The sequence below is a fragment of the Lissotriton vulgaris genome, chromosome 6 (genome assembly GCF_964263255.1).
Source record: "Lissotriton vulgaris chromosome 6, aLisVul1.2, whole genome shotgun sequence".
Classification (NCBI taxonomy): Eukaryota; Metazoa; Chordata; class Amphibia; order Caudata; family Salamandridae; genus Lissotriton; species Lissotriton vulgaris.
This window is the reverse complement of record NC_141694.1, coordinates 1,241,051,390-1,241,068,517: the sequence shown is the minus strand read 5'-3', so window position 1 is coordinate 1,241,068,517 and position 17,128 is coordinate 1,241,051,390. Positions and strand designations below refer to the sequence as shown.

The following is a 17,128-nucleotide window of genomic DNA, read 5'->3' as shown; positions in this document are numbered from 1 at the left end:
AGAATTTGGGCACAGCCGCCCCCCAACCTTAACCAGTTGACCAACCAAGATTGCGTTTCCTTGGACAAAGGCTTAGACATACCTTGGTTCCATTATATTAAGACCCAAATGGAATCCCTCGGTTGTCCTGACTTATTCCTAAGCCCTAGAGTGCTTGGTAAGTCAGCTATTAGAGGATTAAAGCAGCAATTCTTGGATAGATCGATGTCTATAAGGGAGGAAAGGGAATTTGCCAAACCCACTGTGAGGAGTTTTGTCATGCTGAGTCTAGGTAGCCAGTTGCAACCATATTTAACATATATAAACAAACCGTACCACTTATTTGCTTTAATCAGATTTAAGCACAATATGGTGCCCTGGCTACTAGCCTTTCCAAAAGGGTATTTTGAAGAAGGGACGTTGGGTCCCTGTCCATGTGACAACTTCTCGGAACAGCATACCCTACATATGAACTTTTTCTGCTAATTTTATGTCTCGTTACGCATGAAATTTATCATTCCACTCTTAAGAGGGCATAATTTTGAGCAAGTTAGGCCAGCATTGTCCTTTTTACAAAAGTTGGCATCTCCAGTAGTCTGTTTTGGGGTTGCAAGTTATATCAGTGGTGCAATTAGGTGTAAGAATAGACTAATAGTAATACAGTGTGGACTCTGTTAAATTTTAATCTACTTTCCACAAAATTGTTGTAAATAGTGCATATTAGATCAGGACAAGCTTTTAATATTATTTATTTATACCAAGGAATGTTTTTGATTGGTAGGAATGCCTAATTGTTTGATGTCTCATGGTGAACCTGTGAAAGGGGCATGAATTGGAATGAATGTGAAATGTTTTAATGTCTTATGCCATGTGATGTGCACTTTGATGCTTTTAAATTTTAACCGAATAAAGTAACTATTTTGACTTTGACATTGTGCAAGGTTTTTACTGCATTTAATAACACTGTCCAAACCTTTGAGAGCTCTCAAAAAGTCTGGTGTGAAATAGGTGTGGGGTCCTATGAATGAGAAGAAGGCATTTGAGGACATTAAAGAGGCACTGTTGACCGATGCCACAATGACGTATTTCAAGCCAGACAGAACCACAGAATTGGTGGTTCATGTTAGACCAGTTGGACTAGGTGCAGTCTTGATCCAGGAACAGACTACAATGTAGGCACCCTTAACATTTGCGAGTAGAGCTCTAACAGCGACACAAGCACGCAATTCGCAAAATGAGAGGGAGGCACTGGCTATTAAGTGGGCCATAAGCCGCTGGTGAATCTGTTTGCGTGTACAGCACTCCACCCACCACGAGGATTGAGCATTGGGCTGTACAGCTACTGCCGGACCAATTCAATTTTGTGTGCACACCTGGCACTGACAACCCAGTGGGCTTCTTGTCATGTCAGCCCTCTAAGACAGTGGAGAAAGGGGTGGAGGTGGACATGCCGAATTAGTTAGCCCACATGGTGGTGGCTGTGGCCTGCCCAAAGGCACCAACAGTGGAGGAGGTCCGATGTGCCACTGAAAGAAATGATGGTTTGATGCTCGTGGCAGAGGCCATTGCAAGGGGGTCGAAGCTGTACCTGCAGAATGCCAATCAATGGGATGCAGAGGAGAAACACTGGTTGCTGGAGTTCTGGAAAATGGGGCAAGAGACATGCTCTATGGATGGGGTCATAACCACGAAGAGGCGTCGAATGGTGATTCCCAAATTGTTGGAGAGTCGAGTAGTGGAGTTGGTACATGAGGCGAATCCAGGTGTTGAAAAAACTAAAGCCCGGATGAGGCAAAAAAGTGTGGCTCCCTGGTATAGACTTGCTAGTGGAGGAGACGGTGAAGAGTTGCATGACCTGTCAGGTCGGGGGGGAGCCCCATGGTGCCACTCCCAATAGCCACAAACTCCCTATCCCCCACTACACTGTGGACTAAAATAAATCTAGACTTTGGAAGCTTCCCGGATGGTCGTTTAACCCTTGTGATGGTCGATAAACTACCCAATGGTTGAACTATTTGCGACCACAACATTTTCTCATGTGCCCCCTGTGCTGGAGAAAATGATAGTAGAGTATGGGCTGCTGGAAATTATCAAAACTGATAATGGGCCTCCATTTCAGGGGCAGTAATTCCACAGTGGCCACAAGCTAATGGCACTGTGGGAAGGTTCATGGGAATTCTGAATAAGGCACTCAGGATTGCAGCATATCAGCAAAAGTAGCTGGAATGGAGCTTACATTGTTTTCTGCAAATGTATCGCAATACGCCTCACTGCACCACCCATGCACCCAAATGCAGATGCTTTTTCAGAGACCAGTCAAAGACAGCATTGCCACTGGGCTAGGGTAGACACCGGTCCCGGTGGACCTGGAAGGAACACAAAGAGAGGAGGAAGCAAATCAATGAACAGGCCAGTAGGGACAGAGGAGCAGTACCCCTGAGCCTGGGAGCATGTGAATAATTACTGATCAAGAATCTCCATCCCAGGTGGAACTTTAGGACCCTGTTTGAGAAAGGGGTTTGGGTGGTCATGAGTGTTCAGGGATTGATAGTCACAGCTTGCCGCGGATCAGAGAGTGTTATTCACAACATATCCTGGTTACGGAAGGTGGAAGGGGGCCCACCACGGAGGGGTATTGAATACACTCCCTCTAGTGATGAGCTTGTGGGTGACTATTTGGACATTTGGGATGCTCAGGTTTTAGGACCAGAGAGGCATTGCTCTCCAGAGCTAGGAACTGGTATCCACGATGACCCGCCGAGTGTCACCCAGCTTAAAGATGAGGAGCCTCAGTGAGTGAGAGCAGGACAAGGTTGACCTGCTGGGCTGAAGACTAATCCAGCACCCAGCCAGCAGCTGAGGGACTATGTAAGTGAGTAAGACTGTGTAGTCTAATTATTGGATATTGGATGGAATGTACTGAGCCGCTGGGACCCTGTAGCTCAGAATATGTCAGCAAGCACTGGTGCAGCCAGGCACGTCCGAGCCAATTAATATTGGGGCAGCTACCCCCTCATGGTCCATCCCGAACTGAATGACTGTGTGAGCGGATGTCGTTCATTGGGGGTGGGGCCAAGTAGGAGCGTCCGAGAGGGGCCCATAGCACACACATGGAGTGGAGAAAAGGATCCTCAATCTAGACTTGCATAAGTCTTCAGGCCTATTTTCTAGGCCTGATGGTGTTCCAACACTAGGATTACAGTATGTATATGAATATCGACATCGAAAATTATTCACCAATAACACTGGGGTTGTTGAAGTGACATCACATACCCTTTGACCCACACTGACATCACAGGGTTCACTAGTAGTTCTTCCCTTTACTCTTTAACAGTCTTATATTTGCTGCTGAAGGGCTAAGAAAGTGGGAAGATGTGGGTGGCTACCAGGAGTAGCTATAAGAGGGCGAGGGGTACTAAAGGGCAAGGCAGAGGCATTCATCTTCCATCTCTGGAAATCCAAAATGAACTGATAACCATAAAGAGATACAAATAAATAGTAACTAATTTTCATAATCAGAACAAGCGCCTTACTTACACCTTGTTCCACATTATTGTGAGATACCAGGCCCTAAATCACTGATTTTTGCTTGTATCTTTACCCGGGTTACCAGCCATCACGAGTTACCGGAAGATATGTGGTACATTATCTCATGTGGTTCCCGATTCCAGGTTCTTTTCCACTCACATTTGCCATCTGCTTTCTACATAAAATCTACCTGGAAATTTAGTTGCTTTGATGGGGTGTCTACCTGCTCGCTGTAAAACTCTTTCGGGTGGTATATTCTGAGGAGCCATCACGCAGCTGGAAACTGAATGAGGCCCTCAATCTTACATCTCAACATCCAACAACTTCACAATCCACGCACCAATGTTATGCAAAACAAAAGGACAATCTATTGGCTTTGTCAGTGCTTCCATTGTGATAGCTCTTGTTTATGTGGCAGCATGCCCTGGGTTTTTGAGAACCCACTTTTGCCATTTCATTCCTGACAAATAAGCAGACATCAATTCCGATATTTTCTTCTCAATTTCTCACTCTGGTGAATTTCCTAAATTCAACAAAATGCAACACAACTTAGAACAAGTAAATTGTCCTCATTTAGCAGCTATGCCTCAGGTAGAAACATAAAACAAACCACGCGAGTCGAATTGTGAAATACACATTTACGCTGCAAAATACAGGTATTAAAGAGCGGATTTATTGAAAAATTTGTGGGTTTCTAGAAAATGTAGAGTCAGATTAAAATAGAACATAAATAACATATCAGGAAATAGTTACAAATAAATATATTGCTCTCTGGCCATGACGTCATTTGCATTTACCTTTACATTGACAGACATTTAGAATTATACCGATACAGACAATACCACATCTTGAGCGGCGCATATAGAGGAAGTTGTTGAGAGAACGAGAAAGGAGGATTACAGAGGAAAGATTTCAAACTTCAATCATATTCTTCATAAACCTTAGTTAATTTCAAAGAAAAGTAAAAGTGCAACGACAATGCTTGTGAAACATAATTACTGTTACATAAATGTAGGTGTAATTTAATACCTTTGTACTGTCACGGGAGAGTAAAAGATAGCCATGTTTTAAAAGCACAGGTCCTGCTGTGTGGCCCAACTATCTGTAAGTGATTCCTTCATATTAAAGAAATGATGCATTTCAGCATCTTGGTTAATACCCATTTGAAAATTGTAAACAAAAAAAGTGGTGAAAGGGGAACGAAGCCGTAATAGAAAGTAGAATTATCTATCGAAGTTTCTCGATCCGTTCCGGAACATACCAGGTTAAAAATCTTGAAAATACCACCAAAATCAGTGCAGTCCCAAAGTGTGAAATCATTTTTAAAACCCGAAGTATGTTCTTGCGGGATCCCTGATTGATCAGTGGCAGGAGGTCTTGGCCTTGTTCTTAACTTTCACTTGCCCTTATCACCACTAAATTTCTCCTTACTTTTAGATAGAAACGCCAAGCCCCATTTCACAGTTTCTGTTCAAGTCATAATCACAAAATGGATGACACCTCTCAGTGCTTATTTCACAAATGCACTTGCATCTGCATAGGAGCTAGGATCCACTTCGAAGAAATCCTCCATCCTCCACTGCAGCGTTTCGAAAGTTGGCCTCTCATCTGGGACTTTGTTCCAGCACTCAAGCATTATGTCGTACAAGTCCTTGGGGCAGTTGGGCGGTTGAGGCATTCTGTATCCTTTCTCTAGTTGTTGAACCACTTGCATGCCGGTCATACCTGTGAAAAAGTAATAGGAAACCTTGAGTGCATAGCCTATTCAATGAAATCAAGCTACTGCATTACACCAATATCCTCCAGTTGGTATGCTAATCCACATGATCCAACCATTACAGGAGTTAACAGAAAGGGCTTCATTCGGAGGTACATGGTAATCCCTATTAAGCCAAAACAGTATTAGAATGGTAAATTCATGGATGTAAAGGGACTTCATCTGGACACTCCATCAGCCAAAAGGGATGGTTCTGGTGAAATTTAGTGGGTACATGAGGAGGTTTACTGGGGAGGGGGGGGTGATCAGGATCAGAATTACTGATTCCTTCTGTAATTCCTCATTATCTAAAGACCTCTAGGGGTCTGACCAGTGGTGTAACGAAACTTGAGCGGGCCCTCCTGCAAAGTATATGGAGGGGGCCCCCCCACGCTCCCGACCAGTTAGGTCAGGGGCCCGCTGCCTGTGCACGAGGGGCCCCTGGAGCTTGGGGGCCCCACACTGCAGGGCCTATTGTTACACCACTGGGTCGCTTGGTAATCCCCGGCAGAGTTGCCTATGCCCTGGTATTGGTACGTACAGGCTGTGGATTTACAGGGTTTCATAATAGGGACATTGTAAAGAAGCCCACAGTCTGGAAATCATTTAGGTCTATGCATTTTGGTAATATTATCTAATAATTTGCTTTCTTTAAGAATTTAACATAAGGGAGGACAATGTGCCTTACCCCCAGAGTAGGATCCCATACTGGCTACACACAAGTGAACACAAGGAGGCTCATTCGCAAATGAACAAATTACCCAATGATGAGCAGGCATAAATCTGTTAGTCTTAGATGATCTCTTTATATCGAAATTCAAAGAGTTCCATATTGTTGCACTCAGAAATATACGTAGATCTTGAGGGTTAAATTCTGTTGGTGTGATTTAGAGTTTGGTGGAACAGTTCTCTGTAACAAATTTGGCGGATATCCCACCCACCTCATTACAAGAACCACAGAATGTATGCACTTGAAATAAGGTGAAAGAGAAAACAATCAAGTTTGAGACAGAGTTACCAGTCGCCAATTCTAAATCGGGACCCCAACCCTAACTAGTTCTAGAAAAAAATATTACGGTGATATTTGTTTTTAAATCTCCTTCGGGAGTTACTTTCCCCTCGAGAAATATCGCTTCTCTTTACATTGGGGAATATTCCCTTCCTGTGAAATCCCTGACTCTACTCTCTTTTGTAAAAACAGTCTAGAGACGTTTTAAAGCATGGGCAAAGTGGGCGCTTGCCCAAGGTCCCCACATTCAAGGAGACCCATAGGAAAGTGAACTCTCCCTCTATTTGACCTATCTATCTGTTTCTTTATCTAAAACTCGCTCTAGCTCTGCTTACCTCTACCTCCCTCTCTGTACCCTGTGTCATTTTAAGAATTCATTTTTGGAATCTGAGCAAGACATATCACTATGTGGCATTGAATTAGAAGGAAATGAGTAATATAATTCAAATGTGTCTCCTATATGGGCCCCCCAAAATGTTCCAGGCATGGGCCCCCAAATTTGTATTGCTCGGAGCCTCCAAAATTCTTACGAGGACACTGAAAAGCACTTTTCAATTTCCTTAAAAGTGGAAAATATAACAATACTTTTCAATGCACTCAAATGTAGAACATTGTGGGAGTTCTTAAGAATTTGCATGGACATCCTTCATAACATCCTATTTTCTGTAAATGGTCTCTATCGCATGCAAAAAAGTCTACTAAGTAAAAAAAGAGTTTGAGGAATTCCCAGTAGAGAAAATCCAATCAAAAACTTAAAATCTCAACTTCTTTCGCAACTACCCACGGAGGTTAATTATAAGCCATGTTTGTTCATCTACCTAAATAAATATTGCCCAAAACAAAGTTTACCAAACTTAAAATCGTGCACCCACTGACACTGGGAGTTGTCACACTGGTAGCTAGTATACCAAAAACACCAAACGTGTCAAAAACACGGCACAGACCTACCTGCTTTCCTTAATTTAAAGCTTCACCCTAATTTAGGAAGTAATCCACTGTGCCACACCACCACTGTGAAGGTCTTATTGCATACACAAGGATAGCCCTACCTATTAATTTATTTGATACACCAGTAGTGCTGGCAGAAAACTCATTTTTTTTACTTTAAAACTAGCTGGATTATAAAGGAAAATCTGGTGATCTATTTATTGGGTAAAACTACTTTACACATTGAAAGTGCATGACTTTCATTAACGTGCTGACTTGGTGTGCTCAGTCGCATTTTAAAAGTTAAATACAAATCCATGATGCTTCCCTGGGTTCAGTGGCGGCAAGCAATGCAAAACTATGGTAGGGTGCGATGGCGCACAACTCACCATTAATGCTGCCCCCTCACGGAGCAGCACTTCTCTTCCCTGATACTGCTGTCCATGAGCAGGAAAGGACTTCCTTACTGCCCAGTGGAAAAAGAATCGAACCAATCCTGAAGCTGCTGCTCTCATGCTGTTTTCAGCATGAGAGCAGCTCCAGGATTGGTTGGAGCAGGCTAACCCAGCGCTCCTTTTGAGGCTGGGGGCCTGTTTCACATCCCTGGGATTGCTGGGTCTACAGAGCTCATGTTGGGCTGGCTGTCGCAAGACAGCCGGCCAATTCGAAATGCACACTGTAGACCCAGCAGTCATCCTGACCCAGGATTCAGCCCCACCCCCCTGCCCTCAAACTTACGTTGTACACAGCGTGAGCCAGTGGCAATTTAAAATGCCATTTTATTTATTTATGTTTTTCTGCTACGCTCGCAGCAGGCGGGGTGACCCCCCACCGCCCTTTAGGAGGAATCACCTGCCTGGGCTGTTGGCAAAAAAGGGCCACTATGTATTCATATGCTTTATTATTCGTTTTAAAATCGACTTACTGTTGGTCAGTTTATTAAGACGGTGCGTCTTCTTTGCTGTCCCGGAAAAATATTAAAACTGACCCTGAACCAGTGCCTACAGGGCTACATATATACATGGGTTTAACATTTAAGGGCACTGATGGATTTCTCAACAATGACCATAAAAGCTAACCCGTAATCTAACCCTTGTCAGTAATACTGACCCTGTTTACATTTCAGGTTGCGCTTTTCTTGAAACCATCAAAGTATTTTCTTATTCCCAAGATTTATTCCTGTTAATTTTTTTAATGCAACATACTGCTGTTGTATAGTGCATACCCTCGACTAAGTCACCCCTAGGTGTCTGGGTGGTTGCAGGGTGTATAGAGGGTGTTCATTAAAATTCAGTGAGAGCCCCTGAATGGAGGTGAAAGGTAGTGCAAGTTTCTCACAGTGCCTGTAAGCGGGCCATATAAAGGTGTACAGACTACATGCACATCGAGCCCTTGGACTCTCGGCAGAGCACAAATAGCTATGGTCACCTACGTGCCAGTTGTAATCACCATTATATGTTAAAGAGTGTGAAAAAGATACACACTTCTGTGAAAGATGGTCACTGGCAAAATAAAAGAAAATTCTAGAGAGAGAGCGAGAGAGAGAGAGAGAGAGAGAGAGAGAGAGAGAGAGCGTTGTTGTGTGTGTGCGTGCGTGTGGGATAGAGAGAGTGAGCGAAAGAGGGCGGATGGTGAAGGGGAGGCGGTGAAAAGGATTACAGGCAGTAGAAAGTGAAAAGAAAGCAATTAAAATGAAGGAAGTGGCATATGAAATGTGTAGCTGGAGGAGTTCAGAAAGTAATGGAGAGAAACATGGTGTAATTGTCTAACAGAGGAGAGGTTACAGAGGAAAGTGACGTAAAGAGGAAAGCAGGAGTGAATGAGACATTCTGAAGTCCACTACTCCATCAAGGACCAGGGACCTAAGCAATGTTTAATTCACAGTATTGGCCTGTCTACCTTTATTACGAACAACCTAGACTGGAAAACCGAATTGCTCGATGTAGGGGAAAATTGGTTACAACTGGTCAAAATCGAGTCAAAAGCAAGTAAAAAAAGTCCAGGATGGAATTTAATAATTATAAATATATATATCCACCCAGATAAGACAACAAAAAAGAAAAAAGCGTTAACTTTAGTAAATTTGATAAAATCCCTACGCAAAACGTATCAATTTCATGAGATATTTCTTTCCGGCGACTTCAACAGCAACCTAATAAAAGCCAATACGACCAAGGATAAATCACCTAATATTTGGGGCAAACTGGAATCTCTAGGTTTAATAATCCTAAACGGAAACACAGAGGGAGATATACCTGCCAAAACCACCTTTACCAGTGGCAAAACGAACTCTATAATCGACTTCACTTTAATAAGCAATGAATTAAAAAAGAGCATAGACTATTTCGGAATCCAAACCCGTCCAGAGAGCGACCATTCCCCACAAGAGATTATAATGAGGAAAAACATCGAAGAGAAAATGCAATTAGAATTTCTTACCGCGATTCCGGAGATACACAAATTGAAGAAAATTAAAAGCAAAGGCAATATAAAAAAAGAAATTATGGACTCAGTACTGGAACACGTAAATTTCACGAACGCCATAATAAACCAATCACCCATAACAAATTGGGAGAATTTACATAAATTTGTACTAGAAAAATTCGCTGTAAAATCTCCAGCTATTTATGGATACAAAGTAAATAAAGATCCGTGGTATAATCTCAACCTAAGAGATAAGAAAAGAGAAATTTCAAAAAAGTTAAGAAAAATGGCCGCAGAAAAAAGACTTGGAAAAGAAGTAGATCACACCGCTATACAAAAAATGAGGAAAGAATATAAAGAAGATTGCAGAAAAGCAAAAACATCTTACATAGAGGAAATCTGGATAGAACTGTTAAGAACAAGCAAACTACCTAACAGTGGAGAATTTTGGAAAATCATAAATAAATTATCGAAAGGAGCTGGTGATCAACATAACATAGGAATAAGTGAAGATACATGGGCTGCATATATCGATAATTTGTATAACTTCCAGAGTCCCCCAATTAACACAGTAACTTCAAACCACCCAAAAAAAGGTCAAGAACAAAAAGATAGAACCCTGGGACAGTGGAAAAAGTACCAGCCCGAAGGCACTGCCTTAGAGGATCAAACGCCCTTGACAACTGCCAAACAGCTAACCAGCCTAATAATGAAATTAAAAGTGGAGGGAGCAGCTGGCCCAAATGGAATGCCTAATGCCTTATTCAGATATGACATCGATTTCTGGGCAACTTACCTGACTCCATTATTTAACCACATTTATAAGGAAAAAAAGATTCCTGAATCTTGGCAAGGAAACATCTTCCACCCTCTCCTCAAAAGTGGATGCAGAATGGACCCTGGTAACTACAGACTAATAGCCCTAATCGATGTGGAGGTAAAGCTTTTTTCTTCTTGCATATTGTCTCTACTAAGACAATGGATAAAAGAACACAATATAATACCCAACTTTCAAACCGGTTTTAGGGAAGGCATGGGCTGCTTAACCAATCTGTCAGCCCTGTCCTTATTAATCGAAGGAGCAAGGAAAAAGAAGATCGGTCTAATAGCCTGCTATATAGACCTGAAATCCGCCTTCGATCGAGTCCCCAGAAAACGACTATGGGAAAAACTGGATCTCATGGGTCTCCCACCGGCACTAACGGAAACATTAATGGTTTTATATAGCAGAACATGGGCCAAGGTAAAATTGGGTGATGGAAGAAGAATATCTGCTGAACAAAAAATAATTAATGGCCTTAAACAAGGCTGTGTGCTCTCCCCAAGCCTTTTTAATATATATCTGGCCGATTTGAAAGACCATCTCAAGAATGTTAATGGACACCCGCCCAAACCGGCCAATGAAAGCATCCAGTGCGTCCAATATGCGGATGACATTGTAGTTTTAAGCCAAACCCCAATAGGCCTACAAAGAGTAATATCGGAACTAACTGACTATTTCGAGAGAGAAGGTTTGGAAATAAACATCAAAAAAACAAAGGTGGTGAGATTGACGGGCACCGGTGGAAAATCCTTCACTTGGCAAACAAAAGGAAAACCCATTGAGGAAACAACTGCTTATAAATATCTGGGGGTTACAATAAGTAAAAACATGTCCCTCACAGATCATAAAAGAACAATTACCGCAAAGGCCCAAGCACTGAGCTTTGCTTACAAGGTTTTGCAAAAGAAATTGCAATGTCCATCATATGACCACCTGTTAAAAGTAATGACAGCCCAAGTCTTACCATCCCTCTCATATGGACTGGAAATATGGCATGGGAAAGAAGCAGCTATCCTAAACGCACTCCAGACAAGAATATATAAAACTGTCTTTCACATATACAAAGGAGCAGCCCCTACCCAAATAAGGCTAGAATTTGGTCTACAAAATCAAATCTACCAGAGGAAAGCAGCTCTAGTGAAATGGTGCTGGAAATTGAGATTATCGGAAACTGGATCTTTAAACAACTTATGTTGGCAAGAAATTAAAAAACAATATGACCAACAGGAACCTGACTCATGGGGCTATGACCTGAGAGCCTCACTAGACACCCTAAAAATAGTGGAGATCTGGAATAACCCACCGGAAACAACCAGCCTGATTCATGTACGGGCCGTTTTGCGTGGCCCTAATAGCGAATCATAGCGACTCGCTATTGAGGACACGCAAAACGGTATTCATGTAGGAATTGCTAAATAAATAGCGATTCCTACATGTTCTCTATTTGCGAGTAGCAATTTGCTACTCGCAAAAAAAGGAATAACTCCCCATTCATTCCTATGGGCCAAAAGGCCCATAGGAATGAATGGGGAGTATCCCTTATTTGCGAGTAGCAATTTGCTACTCGCAAATCAGATAGCGATTTTAAGGGTGCCAGGGGTGTCCAAAGGACACCCTGTAGCACCCCTAAAATGCACATTTGAACAGGTGTTGCGCACACACATGTCCAAAGGACATGTGTGTGTGCAACATACAACTTAGAAAAATGCTTTTAAAAGCATTTTTCTGAGTTTTTGCTATTTACCGAGAGGTCTGACCTCTCGGTAAATAGCGGCCCAAAATTGCTAAATCGCAATTTTTAAATGTGTCATGAATAGCATTTAAGGAATCTCTAATAGAGATTCCTTAAATGCTAATCCTCGCATCTTTGCTAATTCTCTATTAGCGATTTTTGCATTTGGGATCAAGAATACCAAATGCAAAAATCGCACTCGCAAAGGGCCAGATTCTCAGAATCTGGCCCTTTTGCGAGCGCTGTTGGCTACATGAATCAGGCTGAACGTCCTTTAAAAAAATTTGCAATCTAAACGCAAAAGCCTTATCTCTTGTAGAGGATAAAAAGACTTTGGCCAAACGTCGACACGCATGGACCATTCTAAATTCGTATAAACGACTAAAACCTCAACCTTATCTCACTGCGCACTTCCGGCTATCACTAAAAACAAAATTCATGGCCTTCAGAATGGGCAACCATATCTCAAAAGACTTGATTCCGTCATGGAAGGTCACTCACCAGGAACGAAGATGTAGATTATGTGATTATCACAGTGAGACCTTGAGTCACCTCCTGTGCACTTGCGAGTCTTCTAAAGAAGAAAGGAAAATTTTACTGAAACCAATTTTTAATATGCTACAGATCCGTACCTGCAGGCAAGCTGTGACCAGCTGGATGGGAGCAGGTTCAAACATTTTGATATGCCGCGGGGTAAAGTTTATGAATTCTGTAGAGACAAAGCTTCAAAAAGCAGAATCAGACCCTCGATAATGACTGGGTTAGTTTGTAAATGAAAAAACGAGAAAAGACATTTTTAACTAAAGGAACTTTTAAGTGTGTGTTACTTTTAAATTGTTTTTTGGATATGTATACTTTATGGTTGTGAAATACCAAATAAAGTAATTTTTGACTTGACTTGACTTGACAGTCTTGTAGTTTCTGAACTGAAGCATCTGCAGTTCTAATTAATGACCATATTAACACTGTAGTTACTCTTTTATCTTATACTAGAAGCTTTGGCAAAGCCAATAGATCTAGCTTGATATAGGCGTATGATCTTTGTTATGTGATATCTATGTCTGGATGCACTGAGAGCACACCCGGGTACCCAAATATATACTACTGTGTGAAGCACATGATTCAAGTTCATGTTTTAAGCCACAGCCTAAATCACATGCCACGCTTCTTAGAAAGGATTCCTTGTTATGTTTCTATGTCCATGACCCTTCTCGAGAACCCGCCTCGTTTTTTTCAACTTAATGTATTGTTTAAGACTGTATGAGTTGCGAACATGTTTACACCGATGGCCTGCCCGTCAGTAACTTTGCCGGTCTTTTCTTGGCACTGCTCCCAATGAAGTCTGTCTATGTTTGCCTGTTTTCATACCACGTCTACACGGCAAACAAGCCTGCTGCAGACCTAAATGGTCTCATTTCTCTAATCCCCAAATGTACTGCCTTATTCCCAACTCACAATGTATCCCACTCGCCACTATGCACTTCACCATCCTCTGTTACTCCCTCTTGTCTGCCAGAAGCAACTCCCATGGCTACCCCTTAAAGCACTCTTCCTATGAAGGTCACTTAAGTCAGCTCATCCATCCTATCCGCTGTCAAAGGCACCCTCTCCCAACCTCAGATAAACTCATCCCACTGTAGTCGTAAATCGACCAGCTTCCCCCAAGCTACCTGCTCATTCTACAAAGCAAAAGTCATCAGTCTGTGCCACACTCTCCCCACTCATGCCTCTCACGTCCCAGGAAGCTACTGGATGTCCCAGGCTTACCTGAGCTAGTGCCCACCTCGTGGGTGTGGCTTTAACATCAAACCTTTCCCTCCATGAACTGTAAGCCTAATAAAGAAATATCAAATGGATGCCCCTGCAGCTGACCAAATATCCCTTTCAGCCCCACCCCACAACTCCACACCAGGGCTATTGCCTCTTCGATGCCTCTGTAACAACCTTGCGTTCTCTCACAATACACTAGTCTAAAACCGGTTTCCTTTCTGCAGAACAATAGAGGAGCAAAAGCAACACACTCCTTCTTACTACTTGGGCTAAAACAAAAATGGAGATAGCATCAAGCTCTATAGGGCAGTGCCCTCCAGGGTCTTATCATCCCCTCGCGCCCTCATTCATCAGTATCTCACACTACAAGCCAGTGTTCTTTTTACTCACTTTGAATTGGCAATCCTGTTTGTTTGACGCATCCCTTTGTTTGACAATTTACAAGCCTTTGGTAAATCATGCTTTCATATTTCTGTGCCCCCCCCCCCCCGCTCTAAGTATCCACGCCCCCATAAAAAAGGGCAGGTATCACCTCAACTGCAGCATATATGACCTCTGTTTTAAACATAGCCCTGCCTTATTCCCATATTCCCGGCCCCAATGCCGTGGCTTGTTCAAGGAGTGCATCTGCTCTCATTTGCCTGGCATTGGTCCTACAGGTTTGGTGGATAACATGTATACCTGATATTCTAGAGGGGCCTGAACATTACCCTGTGTTAACTGCCTGCATGCACCAGGGCCCCTTCTATTGCTGGCTCCCATCCCGAACGGCGATTGGACACACATGAGGGCACATAGGCACTATTAATGAGCTCACGGTATGTTACACCTACATTAGCCTAATCTGTGTCCTATACTGTCACCACAGCTCTCTGTCCACAGTTCCCCATTGCTTTGTGGGTCTAGACCTCCACCTGCATGTGTCACACATAACATAATATAACATAACACAACACATCATATAATGCATTTTTAAAGGGCAAGTCCACCTCTTGGAGCATACTGGTATTTAATAATGGCTGTTTATTGTTAGACAACCCAATGTTACTCATTTTATTGACTCAGAAGTGTGAAAAACAGTGGACTTGTTAATATTCAAACCTATGGCTATGAGGACCAATGCAAGTTTCTGAAGTAGTGGCCTTAGTCCACTAAGTTAGGAGACCCGGCCACCTAGCTGTAAATTCCTCTATATTCTATCCAAGCAAATCCCCCTACTCTTAGTAGCTGTATCCTGATGCCCTCCACGCCCTTAATTAACCTCACGATGCTTTTCATGTACTTTACGGAAAAATATGCTAGCACCTGTGGCAACTCCACTCCATGTGTGAATATTGCTAGGGACCCTGGTAGCTAGTTCCCTTTCCTCTGCTTTGCACCCTGCTTTACTTCTTGCCATCCTATGCATGTTTACACAATCGGTGACACAATCCCCAGTCACCTTCTCACACATACTAGCTCGCATACTGTTCACTCATTCCTACCACTCCTACATGCCCGGATAAGCCTTCTCCCTGCACCTGAATCACTAAGTCTTTCATACCCCACTCAACTAGTCTCTGTACATCTCTCCACAAAGTTGTCTCAACATTCTCCCCAATTTATCTGAAACCTCTCAAAGTGTAACACCTTGCCCACTCTCGCTTTTTTCTTAACTCGTAATTACCACCTCTCATTTCTCTATCCGATGTTGCCCTCCCAGTCTTCTACATCCTCCTGTTTGGTATCCACCATTTGTAATAGTGAGGACTGTACTCCTCTGACTCTTGTCCCTCACTTACCTTTTCTCCATCCCTCTAAGACAGAAAGAGGTCCCACCGCTCTACAGCATCACCCTCCACACACTGAGCAATAGCTCAGCATCCATCTCCGGTCACGCCTCCCCTTGTATGTCCATTTCACTTATCCGCTCTTGCCTCAGCGTTGCATCTCCCAATGCCATCCTCTACTGTACGTCTTGCCAGATACCCTTGCGACTGTCAGATCTCTATGCACATTTTTGCTGTTAACTCATCTTCCAGTGATGAGCCTTATAACGTCACCATTCCTTCACCCTCAGCATCATGTAGCCCCTTGGCTTTCCCAAGACCCTTCCAGCCACACCTGGCTTCCGATTCCTTGCTGCAGGCACCTAACAAACTCTATGCATTTCCATTACCACTCCTCGTAGACATCTATCCCCTCTCCCTACCCAATACACCCCATATGCCCTACCACTGTCACTTCCACCACTTGTTTCTTCCCATTTGTCTCGTCTTGAGGCGGGGCGCCCTAATCCCTCCTCAGTCTCTCTCCTTCAATTTGAGCCACTGATTCAAGCAGCCCTCAGTACACTTCTTGTTTGTGTGTGGCATCCGCACTGGGAACTCTGCCCCTGCATACTGGTATAACGAGTTATTGCAAGATGCAGTGCAATAGAGGTGCACGCCCAGATCTGCAGCTTCATTGTTGTTTCGTTGGTGTTGGGCCCTTGATCATTCTGCACTCTCTTTACAGGTGGCTGCACCCGGGGGCCTCCTACATACTTCAGCTGCAGCTCCACCGGCCTGAAGTGGCTCCCGCGTGGACCATGGGCCTAACTGTTGAAGGCCTGGCCACTCCACCCTTGCATCATGGCCTATGTCTGGGAGGCTTTGGTTCCACTGCTCCTGGGTCCAGCCTGCTCCACCATTCTGGTCTGTACTGGGGGCCTTCACTTTTGGGGGAGGGGGATTGTCTGTTCCCTCCTCAAAACCTGCCCTCTGCCTAGCAGGCCATGGCTTCAGTCTTGGACCATCTGCTTCTCTCGCTTATCATACCCCATTACTCGGGCATGGGAGGGGGCATCCAGGCCTCCTTATGGGACTACTGCAACCCTAACCCCATTTAATGCTATGCCTGTCAACCTCTTGCCTCAGAAAAATGCAGATGAGATCATGTGTTTAAGAGGATGATCCCATTAAGGTTAATGGGCAATCATTTCCTTTTTTTAGAGGGTGATATAGGTTTGAAAAGTGGGTGACTAATGTCAGTCAAGGCATTATGTGCGTCAGGTGAATAGTAAAAGTGGGCTAAACCTGCCAAATACAAGTAAATTGAAAGGCATGTAATGGGGAAGAGACACAAGCAATTACTTTCTGGCGTACCCATTTGGACGCCCTCACTTTAGCCTACTGCTCTGTCCTGGCACTGGGTGGGACC

General features: G+C 43.4%; 1 protein-coding gene across 1 annotated transcript in view; it reads right to left on the bottom strand.

The window, feature by feature from the left end:
• Positions 1-4,158: 4,158 nt before the first annotated feature.
• The window catches only part of FRK (fyn related Src family tyrosine kinase), a 240,195-nt gene continuing 227,225 nt past the window's right edge, over positions 4,159-17,128 (bottom strand). The window contains exon 8 of the mRNA XM_086927343.1: positions 4,159-5,232. Within this exon, the coding sequence (XP_086783469.1) occupies positions 5,018-5,232 (215 nt within the window). The 3' untranslated portion in view covers positions 4,159-5,017. The remainder of the gene's footprint in view (positions 5,233-17,128) is intronic.